This window comes from Hyla sarda, chromosome 5, assembly GCF_029499605.1.
Source record: "Hyla sarda isolate aHylSar1 chromosome 5, aHylSar1.hap1, whole genome shotgun sequence".
Classification (NCBI taxonomy): Eukaryota; Metazoa; Chordata; class Amphibia; order Anura; family Hylidae; genus Hyla; species Hyla sarda.
The window spans coordinates 384,340,768-384,359,052 of NC_079193.1; the positions used below are offsets into that span (position 1 = coordinate 384,340,768).

Sequence of the window (18,285 nt, forward strand, 5' to 3'; positions counted from 1 at the left end):
ATGCTATTTATCCTGTAGGACCAGAAGACATTGTGAAAGAACTTAGAGGATGTCTCTAGGGTGTTCTAGAAATCCTGTTGTGTGTGCCAGACTTAAATGGGCACTCTATTTTGAAAAAAATGTTTTATATAATGTAGATAATAACATTACATGTATATTTGTCATATATATTGGTTAAAAATAGCTGGAGGCACCCTGGTTATGAAACACTCCTTTTAAAGATAGCCATACACGTAACTGTTGGCCAAATACTCACTTGGCTAAAAACGCACTCTCGAGGATTCCCCCCCATACACCTGCACTGTCAGCTCGGCAAAGTGTTCATATATTTAAAATGGAGAGGAGGGCTTAGACTACTATGGAGGCAGCTAATCTATGTGAGAACAAAAGGATGAGGCAGATGTGATCCAGCATGTCTGATCATTCTCTACCCTGGCATCTGTGTAGTAAGGCGTCAGTACATGCCAAATTATCTGCTCCTTCTGCTGAAATCCGTTTGACTGACATGTATAATGTGTATGGCCATCTTGTAGGGGTTATCTAGGGGTTAACCATAGCTGCTTTCTTACAAAAACAGTGCCACACCTTTTCTCAGGTTGTGTTTGATATTGTAGCTTAGTTCCATTGAAGTGAGTGAGTTGTAATACCAGGCATGACCTGAGGACAAGTGTGGCACGTTTATTGGAAGAATGTAGCTGTGGTTTGTTAATCTTGGATTAACCAGTTTAACCCTGGGCACACATGCTGCAGTAAGGGCTCATTCAAGCTTCAGTATGAAAATACACATCATATACGGATGTACAGTTTTTGATCTGTATTATGAGTTGTCCTACATTTATTCATATTTGCTCCTTCTTTATTACCGTATATACTCAAGTATAAGCCTACCCAAATAAAAGCTGAGGCCCCTAATTTCACCCCAAAAACCTAGAAAAACGTATTGACTCAAGGATAAGCCTAGGGTGGGAAATATATCATCCCCCCCCCCCCCCACGTCATCATCCAGACCCCGCCTGTCATCATCCAGACCACCCTCCCCTCCGTCATCATATAGACCCCCCCCCCTTTTGTTGTCTACTCATCTCCCCAGTTGTTGCTCTCGGTCCTTTCCTGTTGCCTAGTAGCTGCAGGGACCGTCCGCATACCGATGGGGAGGGTGAGCTGGTTCGGGCAGTCCATCTTCACCGGGAGGCCCTCTTCTTTACTCGAGTATAAGCCGAGGGGAGCCATACTCTGCTTATACTTGTATATACGGTAAATGATTTTACCTTGTTTTAATTTTTTTTAGTAATTTAGCTGAAATACAGGTGTAGAATAAAAAAAAAGAAAATACGCTCAGCTATGCTAAACAGAAATAGTATTTTTTTTTTTGCTTGTTTTTTTTTGTTGTTATTAAATCTTTTAAGTTCTATGGGCTGAAAAAACACCAGAATTATAAGGTGCTGCATATTGTGTGTTAAAATGGTGGGCAGAGATCTGCAGCTTAAACTTGCTTGCCAAAGTTTGTAAATGAGCCCTACTTTCCAAATTGCCATCCACAGGTATCGGCTTGGGTGCACCCAGAAAACGTACCTCCCCAATAATTAAACCTCAGCAGCCTATTTACCCCTGACAGGAAGAACTAATTGATTCATGCTGCTTGTGCTGAATCTTGCCCCTCCCCATCATCATCATGGTGCTAAAGAGATCTGGATCCATCTGACCAGGACATGTTTCTCTATAGAGATCTGGATCCATCTGACCAGGCCATGTTTCTCTATAGAGATCTGGATCCATCTGACCAGGACATGTTTCTCTATAGAGATCTGGATCCATCTGACCAGGACATGTTTCTCTATAGAGATCTGGATCCATCTGACCAGGACATGTTTCTCTATAGAGATCTGGATCCATCTGACCAGGCCATGTTTCTCTATAGAGATCTGGATCCATCTGACCAGGACATGTTTCTCTATAGAGATCTGGATCCATCTGACCAGGACATGTTTCTCTATAGAGATCTGGATCCATCTGACCAGGACATGTTTCTCTATAGAGATCTGGATCCATCTGATCAGGACATGTTTCTTTATAGAGATCTGGATCCATCTGACCAGGTCATGTTTCTCTATAGAGATCTGGATCCATCTGATCAGGACATGTTTCTCCATAGAGATCTGGATCCATCTGCCCAGACCATGTTTCTCCACAGAGATCTGGATCCATCTGACCAGGCCATGTTTCTCCATAGAGATCTGGATCCATCTGACCAGGACATGTTTCTCTATAGAGATCTGGATCCATCTGACCAGGACATGTTTCTCTATAGAGATCTGGATCCATCTGACCGGGACATGTTTCTCTATAGAGATCTGGATCCATCTGACCGGGACATGTTTCTCTATAGAGATCTGGATCCATCTGACCAGGACATGTTTCTCCATAGAGATCTGGATCCATCTGACCAGGCCATGTTTCTCCACAGAGATCTGGATCCATCTGACCAGGCCATGTTTCTCTATAGAGATCTGGATCCATCTGACCAGGTCATGTTTCTCTATAGAGATCTGGATCCATCTGACCAGGACATGTTTCTCCATAGAGATCTGGATCCATCTGACCAGGACATGTTTCTCTATAGAGATCTGGATCCATCTGACCAGGACATGTTTCTCTATAGAGATCTGGATCCATCTGACCAGGACATGTTTCTCTATAGAGATCTGGATCCATCTGACCAGGACATGTTTCTCTATAGAGATCTGGATCCATCTGCCCAGACCATGTTTCTCCACAGAGATCTGGATCCATCTGACCAGGACATGTTTCTCTATAGAGATCTGGATCCATTTGACCAGGACATGTTTCTCTATAGAGATCTGGATCCATCTGACCAGGACATGTTTCTCTATAGAGATCTGGATCCATCTGACCAGGTCATGTTTCTTTATAGAGATCTGGATCCATCTGACCAGGACATGTTTCTCCATAGAGATCTGGATCCATCTGACCAGGCCATGTTTCTCCACAGAGATCTGGATCCATCTGACCAGGTCATGTTTCTCTATAGAGATCTGGATCCATCTGACCAGGACATGTTTCTCTATAGAGATCTGGATCCATATGACCAGGCCATGTTTCTCCATAGAGATCTGGATCCATCTGACCAGGACATGTTTCTCTATAGAGATCTGGATCGATCTGACCAGGACATGTTTCTCTATAGAGATCTGGATCCATCTGACCAGGACATGTTTCTCTATAGAGATCTGGATCCATCTGACCAGGCCATATTTCTCTATAGAGATCTGGATCCATCTGACCAGGCCATGTTTCTCCACAGAGATCTGGATCCATCTGACCAGGACATGTTTCTCTATAGAGATCTGGATCCATCTGACCAGGACATGTTTCTCTATAGAGATCTGGATCCATCTGACCAGGACATGTTTCTCTATAGAGATCTGGATCCATCTGACCAGGACATGTTTCTCTATAGGGATCTGGATCCATCTGACCAGGCCATGTTTCTCTATAGAGATCTGGATCCATCTGACCAGGCCATTTTTCTCTATAGAGATCTGGATCCATCTGACCAGGCCATGTTCCTCCACAGAGATCTGGATCCATCTGACTAGGCCTTGTTCCTCCACAGAGATCTGGATCCATCTGACTAGGCCTTGTTCCTCCACAGAGATCTGGATCCATCTGACTAGGCCTTGTTCCTCCACAGAGATCTGGATCCATCTGATCCTGGCTATGTTTCTGCAGTGATACAATTTTCGCTCTTTTGACCACTAGAGTTTTGACTTTTTGTTTCCCGGAGAAACACTTGAGCTGGTCATCTGCTGTTGTACTCCATTCATGCTATGGAGCGGTGAGGTGAGGTTGTAGACTTGATAGTAAGACACCAGTGTTGTATTCGGCTGCAGTTTCCTGACTGTTCTCCTCCTTTCATTAGGATGATTCCGGACATCCTCTTCTTACCGCTTTTGACAATTCACTTTTGCTGGATGTTTTGTTATGATTGCGCCATTCTCCATATACTCGGCATGCCGTTACATGAGAGAACATCACAAGGTTGGCAGTGAGATCCTGGCCCCCCCTCTAGTCTAGCCCAAATGACCAGTCTTTGCTTCCCATGTAATGTGGACACAACCTAAAATTCACCCCCAGAAAACATATCTCTGGATTTTATGCTGTGGCCTGGGGTCCCGAGTCAAATCTCCATACAAGGAAGAGCAGATCATAAGGGGTAGCAATAGAAAATAGGAGGCGCCAGATATGTAAACCAAGCTATAATATGTAAAAATAAAATAAAATACTGCTTAAAGTCAGTCTGGTAAGTATAAACAGCTCCTGCACTCACTGCAAATCCCTGTATCAGAGTCCTCACATGTCCTGAGTAGATGAGCAGGGGGATGGAGACGCTAAATGGGGGGCTCAGAGGCTACAACCAGCGGTTTTGTGCTGCTTACGCACTTTTTCCGGCCTCCAATGTAGATTTCCTAATCATGTGTCGGTGCTCCTAGTGCTGGAGCAGAAAACTCCATGGACAAAATTCAGATTACTAATCCTCTCTTCTTTAAAACTCTGCTTCAAACCGTAATTATTTGCCGAAGATTTTTGTTGCGTCCAAGTCCAAAAGCGTTTCTCTTTTCTTTTATTAACATGACTCTCCTCAAAAGGGGTGTACACAGGAAATTCAACCATTTTGAAGACCCTGACACACAAGGGAGCATTTAATATTCCTGGCAGTGGGGACTACCGGAGGATGGGAATTGATGTTGGCGCGCTGATCTCCGAGGTAGGTGTGCAGTGGCTGAGGTCGTAGGATAATCTTTAGTTAGAAAGATGTTGGCAATGAAATGCTATTGTGTAGGTATAGACCACTCAGATGCACATATTTGCTTACTGTATATACCCACACGTGTTTATCGCCCATGTAGACTTTCTGCGTGTAGGTGGAACAGTGTTGTCTGTGGTGACTTTATGCAATTATGTGCTTTTAAATGTACGTTGGAGGGAGCAAGGCTAAAAATAGTCAGTATACAGTGTGTTTTTGTAAAAATAAAAATCTTGTAGTTTGAGTTTTTTTTAAAAATAAGTAAAAAAAAAAAAATCAGATTTTTATAAGAGATTTTAAATGTTTTTTAGGTGCAGGCTCGTCCCTATCTTTGGGATAGTAGCGTGTCTGGCTATAGTGACCGCCGCTTGAGAGAACAGTCATGGTTGGAGATTACCCAGGCACTGTACCCAGATTGGGGAAGGTATTCACAGTCTAAGCAGTGGAATATCCGTAAGTATTCGTCCGTGTGATACATTACGTTTACATATTGTTGCCCACCTATGAGAAGTAATGTAGACATTCCATGCAGACTCATGGCCTCCGCTTTGTATATACTGAACGAGATATTCAAAAACTGGCGAATCTCAAACGTTTTCAGTGTGTTTGCAAATGTGTTTAATGTGCACCATATTTTTAAAACTGGTGCAATTACCAAACAGCGTCCAATTCACGTGTAGAACAAGCTACTTCACTTGAATGGCGTCAAACAGGTCAGACTTAACCCTCAAAGAGCCATGATGCACAGCATTTTCGATCATAAACTTAACACTATCTGTACCAACCCACACGGCTGGGATGCTGAAACACTTTTTGATGCAGTAGTAGCCACAGCGTATAAGGGAACAGTGGTGCTCTGCTTCCTAGGGAGAAAAAAAAAAATAATAATTTAGTATTTAATTATTTTATTAAATAATAATAAAAAAAAACATAATAGGAGGTTCTTTTAATTTATGCACTTCCATTACAAAATTACAAAAAAAAAATGGAAATTCCACAGGGGCCTCTCTTGTAATCTGGTGTTGTTAACATCACTTATACTGTGGAAAAAATTTAAAACCTTTTGTGCGCCAAAAAGTGGTGACAAAACCGCTTTGAAGACATAGTGCAATATCAAAACATACATGCGTCACTGTTCTTTTTTGTTAGATTACATTGACTTTTTGCTTGCACCATGCTCATCAATCTATTTCAAAATGTGGTGTAAACAGCATGCAACACTTTGTGACCAAATTTGGCAGAATGTGCACAAAAAAAAAGGTGCTAAGGCCTTAGATTATCTCCCCCACTGTGTATGTATGGGATGGCTGCCATTTCTTTGCTTAGTAACAGATGTGTCTCTGGCTTTAGAAATAAGAAAGTGGAAACTAAACGCTTGGCCAATTTGTCTCCTTCTAGTCAAAGACATCAAGACAAGGTGGAAGTCTGTTCGTGACCGTTTCTTGAAGGAGGAACGGAACGCTGAGAGGAGTGGGTCAACCAATCCCCGCCGCAGGAAATGCCCGTTTCACGATGAACTGATGTTCCTCTTACCCATCAGAAGACCCCGCAAGTATGTATTTTATTGTAAAGGTTCTCTTTTTCACTGCTGTGTGTACTGTATACTACTTTTTTATTTTTTTTACAGATCACGCGGTAATTACCGAGAAAATCAAAGTCGTGCAGAGTCTGCTGATGAGGATGATGGGCAGCAGCCCACTCCTTCTACATCTACACCAGCACCTCAAGAAACTGAGGGGGATATTGAAGAACTGGTGGGACCTTTGTGGGTGAGCCAGCCATCATCACCCATTGAAGAAATGGCAGCAACCACTGCTACAAAACCAAGGCCAGCTGCTGCTACTAGCCCGGTGGTGCAAACCCAACACGCACGTACTGCCCCCGTTACCCGCGCTGCTTCCATGCTCAGGCAAAGTCGAAGGACCCTCCGAAATATGGACAGGCACCTGGAAGTTGAGAGTCAAGCCCTGTCACCTATCCGGAGGGTTGACAGTGAAGATGAGTATGATATCTTTGGGTACAGGATAGCATCTCGCTGTCGCCAGATGCGCCCAGATGTCCGGGATACTTTCATTGCATATGTCGGAGTCGCAGCAACAGTCTTCGAGTCTGCCTACCCCCTTCCCAAACTTGGGGATTTGATCAATCACCTCCGGTCAATTACCGGTCTCAGTGATATACCGCCCCCTCACATCCCTAGGGCCAGAGTCCAGTCTTCCTCCTCCAAGACCAACCCCATTTATTTCTAAAAAAATATATATATTAGATTTGTAAATTTGAAAGAAGTAGGGGGGGGGGTCATTAGGGGGCCGGGCAAGGGGGATTTTTTTTGAAAGCATATTTAAATTATTTATTTTTGTAATAAATTTTATTTCTAAATTTACAAAACATTTGTGACTTTTGTTTGCTTTTAATGTTGAGTTGACCTAATGGCCAAGTTTCAGATGATCGTGTAGATTGGGATCCCCACGATCTCCGTGCCGGCAGCTTCCCTGTTCATGACGTCACTCCGCCCCCTCCATTCACTTCTATGGGAGCAGGCGTGACTGCTAAGTCATAGCCATCACACCTCCTCCCATAGAAGTGAATAAAGGGGAACGTGGCGGCCCACATCGCCAGTCATCGGGCAGGGAGCGTAGTTCGCTCCGTGCGCCAAATGACGGGGCTCCGGAGATTGCAGGGGTCCCCAGCGGCGGGACCCATGCAATCTAACATCTTATCCCCTAAAGGCATAAGATAGGGGACAAGATATTTGCGGCAGAGTACGCCTTTAATGTGGTATGACTGAGACACTCCGGCATAATAAGAACCCAAAAAGGCATCCATTATAAAGGGTTGCTTACCTTATGCAGAACTTTTAACCAGCAGATTTATTTATTTATTTTTATTTTTTTTACATTGTTTGTGCTCAGTTTTTTTTTTGTTAGCACATTTGACACCCCTAAATATAAAGTAAACCAGTTAAATATCTCCTGAAATGATTGAGACGAATGATCACTCACACAGCTGATAATATACTAACCTGCTGCACAGATAGAAAGCAAAACAGCCTTGAGCAGACCAGAAATGTAAAAGATGCTTTAAAGGGGTATTCCGCCCCTAGACATCTTATCCCCTATCCAAAGGATAGGGGATAAGATGTCAGATTGCCGCGGTCCCGCTGCTGGGGACCCCTGGGATCCCCGCTGCGGCACCGCGCTATCATTACAGCACAGAGCGAGATCGCTCTGCATGTAATGATGGGCGGTACAGGGGCCGGAGCAGTGTGACGTCATGGTGCCGCCCCTCGTGACATCACGGCCTGTCCCCTTAATGCAAGTCTATGGGAGGGGGCGTGACAACTGCCACGCCCCCTCCCATAGACTTGTATTGCAAGGGGCGGGCCGTGATATCACGAGGGGCGGAGCCGTGACGTAACGATGCTCCGGCCCCTGTACCGCCCATCATTACATGCAGAGCGATCTCGCTCTGTGCTGTAATGATAGCGCGGTGCCGCAGCGGGGATCCCAGGGGTCCCCAGCAGCGGGACCGCGGCAATCTGACATCTTATCCCCTATCCAAAGGATAGGGGATAAGATGTCTAGGGGCGGAATACCCCTTTAAAGGGGTACTCCGCTGTAAACATCTTATCCCCTATCCAGATGATAAGGAATAAGAAGTTAGATTGCAGGGGTCCTGCCGCTGGGGACCCCCGCAATCTCCGCGCCGGCATCGGCGGCATCCGGAACACGTGAGCTTGCAGCTGCCGCGTTCGTGATGTCACACCACGAAACCCCCCCCCCATTCATGTCTGACCTTTTGGATAGGGGATAAGATGTTCGATCTCCAAAGACTTTAACAGTCCAAATATCATCTAGAAGTTTCTTCTATTGGGAACAGTTAAAATCCTTCAGGGACGTGGTGGAAATAGGAAAAGTGATGAGAGAACCTGATGAAGTTTGGTGTGAAATACAGCAAAAAAACCATGTACAAGATCCAAAGAACTTCAGGCTGAGCTGGAGACATCAGGAGCAAAGGTTTCAACCTGTCCCATATGCTGCTCACTGAACAAAAAAGAGCTCTATGGGGGAGGATTAAGGAGGACCCCGATGCTTAACCCTTTTCCCTGCCTTCTGGACCTTTACACCAAAGCAGTTTTTTATTTATTTATTTATTTTCCATCATGGCTTTTCATTTTTTCAAACAAGCTGACAGGTTATACTTCTCAATGTCACGATTTTGGAGTTTATATATCTTTTTGGTTCATTTTTATTAACTTTATTTATTTATTTTTAATGGTGAAAAATGACGCTGTTCATCATATGGTAAATAGAGCTTTATTCTCTGGTTCAGTATGATTACAGCGATACCAAACTTACAAAAACAAAGTTCAGGCTGGAATTGCAGGCTTGGTTGACAATTAACGGGAACCTTGTCATGACTTTCATGCTGTCATCTGGGCGGTCTCTGGTGGTTTCCCCCCACCCACTGGCCTTAATTGATCTATCCGTTTGGGTGTAGGAAGAGATCTATCAATCAAGGCCGACAAGGGCCAACTCAATGACTTGTGGTTCATTCGGCATGACATGTTGCCTTTTAACTTACTTTTTCCTTTTGTGACAGACTATTGTGTAGCATCGTGCACGATTTGTCATGTGTCATCAATGCAACGCGTTTCAAAACCAGTGTCTTAATTACTTTTCTCTGCTGCTTGCATCTGTATCCTGCTCTGTGCTATAGGGATGTAGTGGGAAGCTCCATCTCATAGGAACAGTCTCCAGCAGAGACCCAGTGCCTAGAATTACATTACATTGGGTCTTTCTGTTGGAGATCCATCCTATGGAGATGCAGCAGGAGGCTGTCTCATAGCGCAGCGCAAAATAGAGCTGAAAACCCAGTTCAGACATTTAGACACCAATTTATTTATGCTCTGCATTTACACAAATGGCTGTCGCACACAGTGCTGCATTTTGTCAAAAAAACACTAGAGAAATTCTTTTAACCCCTTAAGGACTCAGCCCATTTGGACCTTAAGGACTCGGACAATTTTATTTTTACGTTTTCGTTTTTTCCTCCTCACCTTCAAAAAATCCTAACTCTTTTATATTTTCATCCACAGACTAGTATGAGGGCTTGTTATTTGCGCGACCAGTTGTCCGTTGTAATGCCATCACTCACTTCACCATAAAATGTATGGCATAACCAAAAAAATACTATTTGTGGGGAAATTAAAAAGAAAACCGCAATTTTGCTAATTTTGGAAGGTTTCGTTTTCACGCCGTACAATTTACGGTAAAAATGACATGTGTTCTTTATTCTCTGGGTCAATACGATTAAAATGATACCCATGATAATATACTTTTCTATTACTGTTGCGCTTAAAAAAAATCGCAAACTGTTTAACCAAATTTGTACATTTAAAATCCCCCTATTTTGAAGACCTATAACTTTTTCATTTTTCTGTATAAGCGGCGGTATGAGGGCTAATTTTTTGCGCCGTTATCTGTACTTTTTATTGATACCATATTTGCTTATATAAAACTTTTTTTTATACATTTTTTTGGGAATAAAATGTTATAAAAAAAACTGCTATTTTTATTTTTTTAACGTTCACACTAGAGATGAGCGAACTTACAGTAAATTTGATTCGTCACGAATCGTGACGAATCGAATTTACTGTGAGTTCACTCATCTCTAGTTCATGCCGTTCACCGTACGGTTTCATTAAAAAATTATTTTAATAGTTGGGATATTTACGCACGCGGCGATACCAAATATGTATATAAAATATATTTTAGGGGACTATTTATAGCAATCATTCGATTGCTAATACTGTTCAGTGCTATGCATAGGACATAGCACTGATCAGTATTATCGGTCATCTTCTGCTCTGCTCGATCGCAGACCAGAGCAGAAGACCCGAGCTGTTTTGGATGATCGGATCGCCGCGGCAGCGCTGTGGGTGATCCGATCATCCATTCAAAGTACCGCGATGCTGCAGATGCCGTGATCTGTATTGATCACGGCATCAGAGGGGTTAATGGCGGCCATCTGTGCGATCGCCAATGTCCGCCATTACGGGCGGGTCCCTGGCTGCTATCAGCAGCCAGGACCTGCCGCCCATGACGCGAGCATCGCTCCGATGCTCGCGGTTATGTATAGGATGTAAATGTACGTCCTGGTGCGTTAAGTACCAGCTCACCAGGACGTACATTTATGTCCTGCGTTGTTAAGGGAACCTGTCATCTAAGGTATGCAGCCCTCGCATATAGGGACAGACCGGTAGTTTTCAGTGGCCTGTCCCTTACACTGGGATCCAATGCAGGTAAAGAGAACCTACTGGTTCTCCTGGTGTAAGGGGCGGACAGTGAGTCTGTGTCAATGTTATTTATACTGCCCTCAATGAAAGCCCGACAGTTTTCCATTATAGAAATTCACCACAACATGATCAGCAGCTGTTTTGTGGGAGCGATGGTCTTGCTCATTGTAGTGTCCTGTCTATAGCAACAATGGGGCAATAATACCTAGCGCCCCCTATTTAAAGGCCACATGGTGATCCAGGTTGTCATATAACATCTTCAGAAAACTGTAAATGAAAAGAAAATAATTAGAAATAATCCAAGTTGACCCTGCCCCCCTTACAAAAAATAAAATAAATGTAAAAGAATTCTGTATTCTACAATGACTGACCTTGTCACCGCCTTGTAAACATGGCTTCTCTCCTCAGAAATACACTTGTCGTGTCTGGCTCCTCCACACTTGTAGCGCGATGCTCAGATGGTCTGCTCATTTTATCAGATGGTGCGCTCCGATCCGGAGTTAACCCTGTAGACCTGCGGTCACTGTGACTGCAGCATGTATTAGGGTAACAGAGAGAGGAAGCTCCCTCTGTCACCGATCGGTGCTCTGCAAAGCGCCTCTGGTTGCCAGTCACTACCTAAGGTAGAGACTGATTATCTTATGTCTGTCATTGTAAAACTGACAGTCATAGGTATATTTCAATATAGTACAGATGTGTCCTCCATTGAATTATGTGTATAATAGTAAAAAAAGGAAAAGGAAAAAATGTGAAAAAAATAATAAAATAAATTATATATAATACACTCCAAGACACACCCAAAAGAAATCCCCCCCCCCCCCAAAAAAAAAGTCCTCACACAATTGAGTCAGTGAAAAAAAGTAGAGTTACAGCTCACAGAATGCAGCGATTTTTTTTTTTATAAAAATAGTTTTTATGCTATAAATGAACTAAAATATAAAAAAAAGTATATAAATAAAAATCGGCAAACATGTAATTTATACTGCATGATGAACGATCTTATAAAATTTATAATAAAACTGCAAAATAGTTTTTTTTTACGTATACCATAAAAAAGTTACATGTATCCCAGAGTGGTACCAATGATGGCGTCAGCTTTTCTCCCAAAAATGTTTTTGCACCCCAAAGCCTTTGCAACTTTATATTATGCCAGCAAAATATCCTAAACTAAAAGGAGGCCCCAAAAGCCACACAGCACTCCTTCATATCTGAGGCCTGTGTGAGAAACACGTAGCGCACAAAGGCCACATATGGGATATTTCTAAGTATGTCAGAATTCGGGGAATAAATATTGAGTGGTATTCCTTTGTCAACACCTACTGTGTGACAGAAAAAAAATGGATTTATATGAAAAATCTGTAAAAAAAATGACATTTTACGGTTATATTCCGCTTCCACATATTGTAGATGTGAATGAATCATTAATTTGGTGCGCCATTTCTATTTATCAAACTGAAGGAGAAGTCCAGTCAGCTCTACCACCTAAGTCCTGGCCAGGATTCACCCCCTTTATATATATACACTGCTACCGCAGCTGTGTGGAAGTCCGTACAAGTGGTGCTCTGTTCCAAGAATACAGCAACTCAGTAAATCCGTGCAGCAAAGATGGAACGAACGGCTACTCACTCTGATCCACGGTATGTTTATTCAGAACAGCAGGAGCTGTGAACGTGCCTGTTTGTCCTATGCACCAGTTGTTCTGAATAAACATACCGTGGATCAGAGTGAGTAGCAGTTTGTTCCTTCTTTGTTGCACGGATTTCTATTTATCATACAAGCAGAGAATGGAAAATCTAGAAAAATGCCAATTTTTCTTTTTTCCCCCGCAAAACTTTGTATTTTTTTTCACAAATAATGCTAAATAAATGAATAAAATTTACCACTAATGTAAAGTACAATAGGTCATGAAAAAACACTCTCAGAATCACTTTTATAAGTAAAAGCGTTCCAAAGTTATTACCAAATAAGTGGACACGTCAGATTTAGAAAATTTGCCTTGGTCATTGAGGTCAAAACAGACTAAGGAGTAAAGGGGTTAAAGTTGGTGGAACCATCTAGTGCAGGGGTCTCACACTGGTGGGACTAAGCAGCCACAATTGTTTTGTTCTTGAGGAGACCTTTTTCTCCCTTTACTCAGAACACATGGATGCTCAGCCAATCGGAAAGTAAATGTATATTATACGGGTGGATGTGGAGAGAGAGAGGTTGGCTGAAAAAGTATCTTTATACTGCTGCCAGCCATCTCTGATCAGATTCTAATGACTATTGGCTGAACAAGCCGCTTATTGTCATATGTGAAAGGCCCAGTGATCAGCCAAGAAATCACTATTGTTGGATTGAAGCCTGTGGTGTGCGGGGATTTTCGTGCTTTGATGGACTCTGCATCAGTTTCCTCACTGCCGGTATTAATCTCATTCCTGCCGTATACAAAGTGCTGCTTTGCTTCCACTATATACAATAAAGCAGGAGCTGACTTACAGTTGTAGAGATCTTGGCGCTGAGGCACTGGCTGTATGAGCAGAGAGGAGTCTGTGGTAAGAATTGCCTCACCCTTAGTTTCTGTTTTCTGTCTTGGTGTTGCTGGAGACAGACTGAGCCTAACAGTAGGCAGTGAACAGCAAATTCTGTGGAAGTGAGACTCCTTGTGGCCAAATTATTAGACACATTTTTAGGGGTTAAAAGCTAAAAGACAATAACCGAAAGATTTGCTTGTGATAGCTGCTGCTTTCAGGTGAACATAACACTTTGAAAAGTTAAGTGTCAAGTTAAGGTGTTGTACAAAGACCGGAATCATGCATACAATTTTTAATGCAGTTTTCTATTAGGAGTGGATTAAAAAGGAATAGGAAATCTAAAGGTACATGGGATGAAGAGGATCAACCAGGGATGTAGACGTTTTTTGTTCCCTCAGAATAAACATGTAAATCCCATGTGTTCCCATCTGTTTGTTCTGACTGGACAAATAAAGTCTACATCCCTGGTTGATCCTATTTTGGGTAAGTGCTACATTCTTTTCTCTTCAGCACATATACTTATCTGGGATACTTTTCCCTGCCATGTGTTTAGCTTCCTCATGGATCATTTCTACTGCTGTTGTCGGCTTCTTGAATAGCCCATGGAGGTGCAGTGGTTTGGTTGCAGCTTGTCTGGCACCTGCAGGATGTATACGTCTCCTGTTTATTGGCTGCACTTATGCCTTACCCTTACAAAATGGCATCAAAAACTGTGTGGTCCTGGCCTAACAGAAATGATATTGATTTGTGGTTTCAAAAGATTAAAAAAAAACAAAAAAAAACTATTTTTTAATCCTAACAGAAAATGCCAGTAAGAACTCTGAGGGAAACATCATGTTATCTCTAAATTATAAAGTGGAAGATGAGGACATCATACAGCACTCCTCCGGAGAAAACTGCAGTGCCCTTAATCCAGAACTTCACAGTACACATCTATCATATGATACCCCTATTCACAAGGACTCTTCTGACCATTCACAGATTGTTACCATGAATACAGATCAAAATATGATAAAAAGGTTTCAATGTGGTGAATGTGGAAAACAGTTTACAGAAGAATTCACACGGGGGAGAAGCCGTATTCATGTTCAGAATGTGGGAAATGCTTTACCCGTAAATCACGCCTTATTCAGCACGTGAGAAGCCACGCAGGAGAGAAGCCATATTCATGTCCAGTATGTGGGAAATGTTTTTAGAAAAATCTAATCTTGTTAAACATGAGAGAATTCACACAGGGGAGAAGCCATATTCATGTTCTGAATGTGGGAAATGCTTTACAGATAAGTCAAGTCTTATTGTACATCAAAAAATTCACAGAGGAGAGAAACCATATTTATGTTCACTGTGTGGGAAATGTTATCTAAATAAATCAAATCTTGTTACACATCAGAGGAGTCACACTGGAGAAAAGCCGTTTCCATGTGTGGTGTGCGGGAAATGTTTTGTAAGAAAATCGAATCTTGTGAAACACAAGCGAGTCCACACAGGAGAGAAGCCATACTCTTGTTCACTGTGTGGAAAATGCTTTACGGATAAATCTAGTCTTGCTGCACACAACAGAATTCACAAAGGGGAGAAACCGTATTCATGTTCAGAATGTGGCAAATGTTTTATACGGAAATCAAATCTTATTACACATGAGAGGATCCACACAGGAGAACAGCCTTATTCATGTACTCTATGTGGGAAATGTTTTAAAGATAAATCAAATCTTGTTAAACATGAGCAAAATCACACAGGAGAGAAGCCGTATTCATGTTCGCTGTGTGGAAAATGCTTTACAGTAAAAACAAATCTTATAATACATGAGAGAATACACACAGGAGAGAAGCCGTACTCGTGTTTAATATGTGGGAAATGCTTCACAGATAAATCTAGTCTTGTTATACATGAGAGAGTTCACACAGGAGAGAAGCCGTATTCATGTTCAGTATGTGGGAAATGTTTTCCAAAGAAGTCAAATCTTGTTAAACATATGCGAATTCACACAGGGGAGAAGCCATATTCATGTTCACAATGTGGGAAGTGCTTTGCAGATAAATCTAATCTTCTTATACATGAGAGAATTCACACAAAAGAAAAGTCATCTTGATGTTCTGCTTGTGGGAAATGTTTTACAAGGAAATCTAATTGTGACACTGAAAGGAGAATTCAGACAAAACTGTATTCTTGTATGGAATGTGGAAAAGTGCAAATTAAGGTTGTTCACAGACTTTTATACAGCCAATAAGAGGGTTTTTGGGGGGCAAAATAAGCCTGTATCTGCCAAACTCTATTTATCTGATGTCATCCGTGACCGGGATCTATGGAAGAAAAGGAAGAGACTTTATTTACACAGCCATAGAGCTGAATGGTTAAAGGAAATCTGTCAGCAGTATCACCCGAATTAAGCTGTCACACAGGCTTGTAGTGCTGGTGATGCTGATCAAAACGATACTCATGGGGTCCAGATTCGCCCAGCCATTCCGCTGCAATTCGCCTTTTTCTTTTTATGCACGCTGACATCATCTTCGCCGAACAGGCACTCACCCGGCTCATCAATATTCATAACCCTCCTCCTTGCTCTTGCGCCCCGTGTTAATGTACATGCATGTGCCGCTTCCCTCCCTGCTCTTGCGCCCCGTTTCAGTGTACGGCGCATGTGCCGCCTCCAGGAGTACCCAGGAAGCTGCGCATGCACCGTACACTAATGGGCGCAAGAGCAGGGAGGGGGTTATGAATATTGATGAGCCAGGTAAAGAGGACGTCAGCGTGCCCCTAGCTCGGTTCATAGCTCCGCTCATGCCCCAAGGCCGTCATATCCATGAAAAGAAAAAGGCGAATTGTGGCGGAACGGCTGGGCTTCAGTGCAGATGATAGTGCTGACAGATTTCCTTTAACATGAACCCTTCTTTTTTTGTTGTGTCCATAGAGTGAAGTAAGGACACCCCATGTAAGCTTTTAATGTACATTTTTTTTTACACATATGGACGTATCAATATTAATTCATGTTCTATATAAAAATAAAGGTGATAACAATATAATTATTTGAAATATCTTATTTGTGAAGTTCATATATATATATATATATATATATATATATATATATATATATATATGACATTTCCTTATGTTTCTCTCTTGAATATCTGGTACTGCCTCCAAAACAACCTCCAGCAGGTGTGTATTATAAGGCTGTGTCTCACTGTCTTTGTCAGTAGTTCTGTCAGATTTAACATGAGTAATAACGCAGCATGAAGCATTGTTTTTTTTCATCAAAATAATGGATTTCCCTACAGACCCCATTATTAGTCAATGGCAGCGCCGCACTGGCTCACCAGAGAATCCAGCGTCTGCACTGACTGGCCTGCAAGGGAAGGTGTGGGGATATAGGACACTTGCATCACATCCCTGTGCGAGTGCAGCCATCAACTGAATGTGCGTCTTTGAGACGCTAATTTATCCATCAACTCAGTCATACGGCTGAGTAAATAGTCCACTTTTTACCCCTCACATGTAATGAAATAAAACATAACTTTTATTAATAATCCAAATAATATAATAACGGTGCGCTAAAGAATGTGTGATTTAAAAAAACAGCACATTGACGCACTTATTATCACATGTTGTGGTTGTTGCAAACATGCACAGTTTTTGACTTAGGACCCTGGCACACCTGTAGTGTGTGCCTAGTGCTTGTGCTGCTTTTAAAACCTCTCACAGTGCCCCCCCCCCCCAACATGTTTCGTCACAGACGTGACATCCTCAGAGGTTATGGGGCAATGACTCAGAAAAATGCTGCTCTGAGGGCTTTACAAACTCTCTATGTGACATCATAGCCACTCCTCTGATTAAACGGCCAATGAGATCATACATAGAAGATGGACAACAGACTCATCCAATGGCATCCCCTATAACATACACCAATGAGACCAAGGCATATCCCACATTTCCATGACAAGTTCTCTCATAGACCTCTTAATCTGTCACTCAACCTCTGCCGCTCTGCATTGGAGATCACTAACAGGAAGTGCGTCACTTCTATTACCTGTTTGCACAGGCGCCGGAACTTTGAATAAGTTCCAGCCCGATGTCACATTGCGCCTGTGCATATTCAGGTGCATGCGCCAGAATTTAGGCGCACAGGACGAGTCTTAAATGTTACAGCGCTTGCGTCCTATATTAGAGCATGCGCGAGAACTTGTTATCTCTAAACCTAAAGTTAACGCGCAACTGTGGGATAACTCACGCATGCGCAAAAACTCAGTAATTGGTACTCCAAAGCATCAGCAAATCATAAGGAAGTATTCAGCCTTATTTAAAGGGGTACTCCGGTGCTTAAACATCTTATCCCCTATCCAAAGGATAGGGGATAAGATGCCTGATCGTGGGAGTCCCACCGCTGGGGACCCCCGGGATCATGCACACGGCACCCCGTTTGTAATCAGTAATCGTGTTCGCTCCGGGTCTGATTATGGTCGACCACAGGGCGGGCGGCGTGTGACTGATTACAAACGGGGTGCCGCGTGCATGATCCCGGGGGTCCCCAGCGGCGGGACTCCCGTGATCAGGCATCTTATCCCCTATCCTTTGGATAGGGGATAAGATGTTTTAGCACCGGAGTACCCCTTTAAATAGTGCATATCATTGAGACATTATGGACAATATTA

General features: G+C 42.6%; 2 protein-coding genes across 3 annotated transcripts in view; one reads left to right on the forward strand and one right to left on the reverse strand.

Moving 5' to 3' along the window:
* Positions 1-7,109, forward strand: part of LOC130274504 (uncharacterized) — a 41,295-nt gene extending 34,186 nt beyond the window's left edge. For both annotated transcript variants that reach the window (XM_056522928.1, XM_056522927.1), the window contains exons 9-12: positions 4,668-4,786; positions 5,137-5,278; positions 6,224-6,377; positions 6,453-7,109. In XM_056522928.1, the coding sequence (XP_056378903.1) occupies positions 4,668-4,786; positions 5,137-5,278; positions 6,224-6,377; positions 6,453-7,074 (1,037 nt within the window). In that variant the 3' untranslated portion in view covers positions 7,075-7,109. The remainder of the gene's footprint in view (positions 1-4,667; positions 4,787-5,136; positions 5,279-6,223; positions 6,378-6,452) is intronic.
* Positions 7,110-13,487: 6,378 nt separating this feature from the next.
* ARHGAP39 (Rho GTPase activating protein 39) overlaps positions 13,488-18,285 on the reverse strand; it is a 303,636-nt gene continuing 298,838 nt past the window's right edge. Inside the window, exon 10 of the mRNA XM_056522932.1 lies at positions 13,488-14,276. Within this exon, the coding sequence (XP_056378907.1) occupies positions 14,208-14,276 (69 nt within the window). The 3' untranslated portion in view covers positions 13,488-14,207. The remainder of the gene's footprint in view (positions 14,277-18,285) is intronic.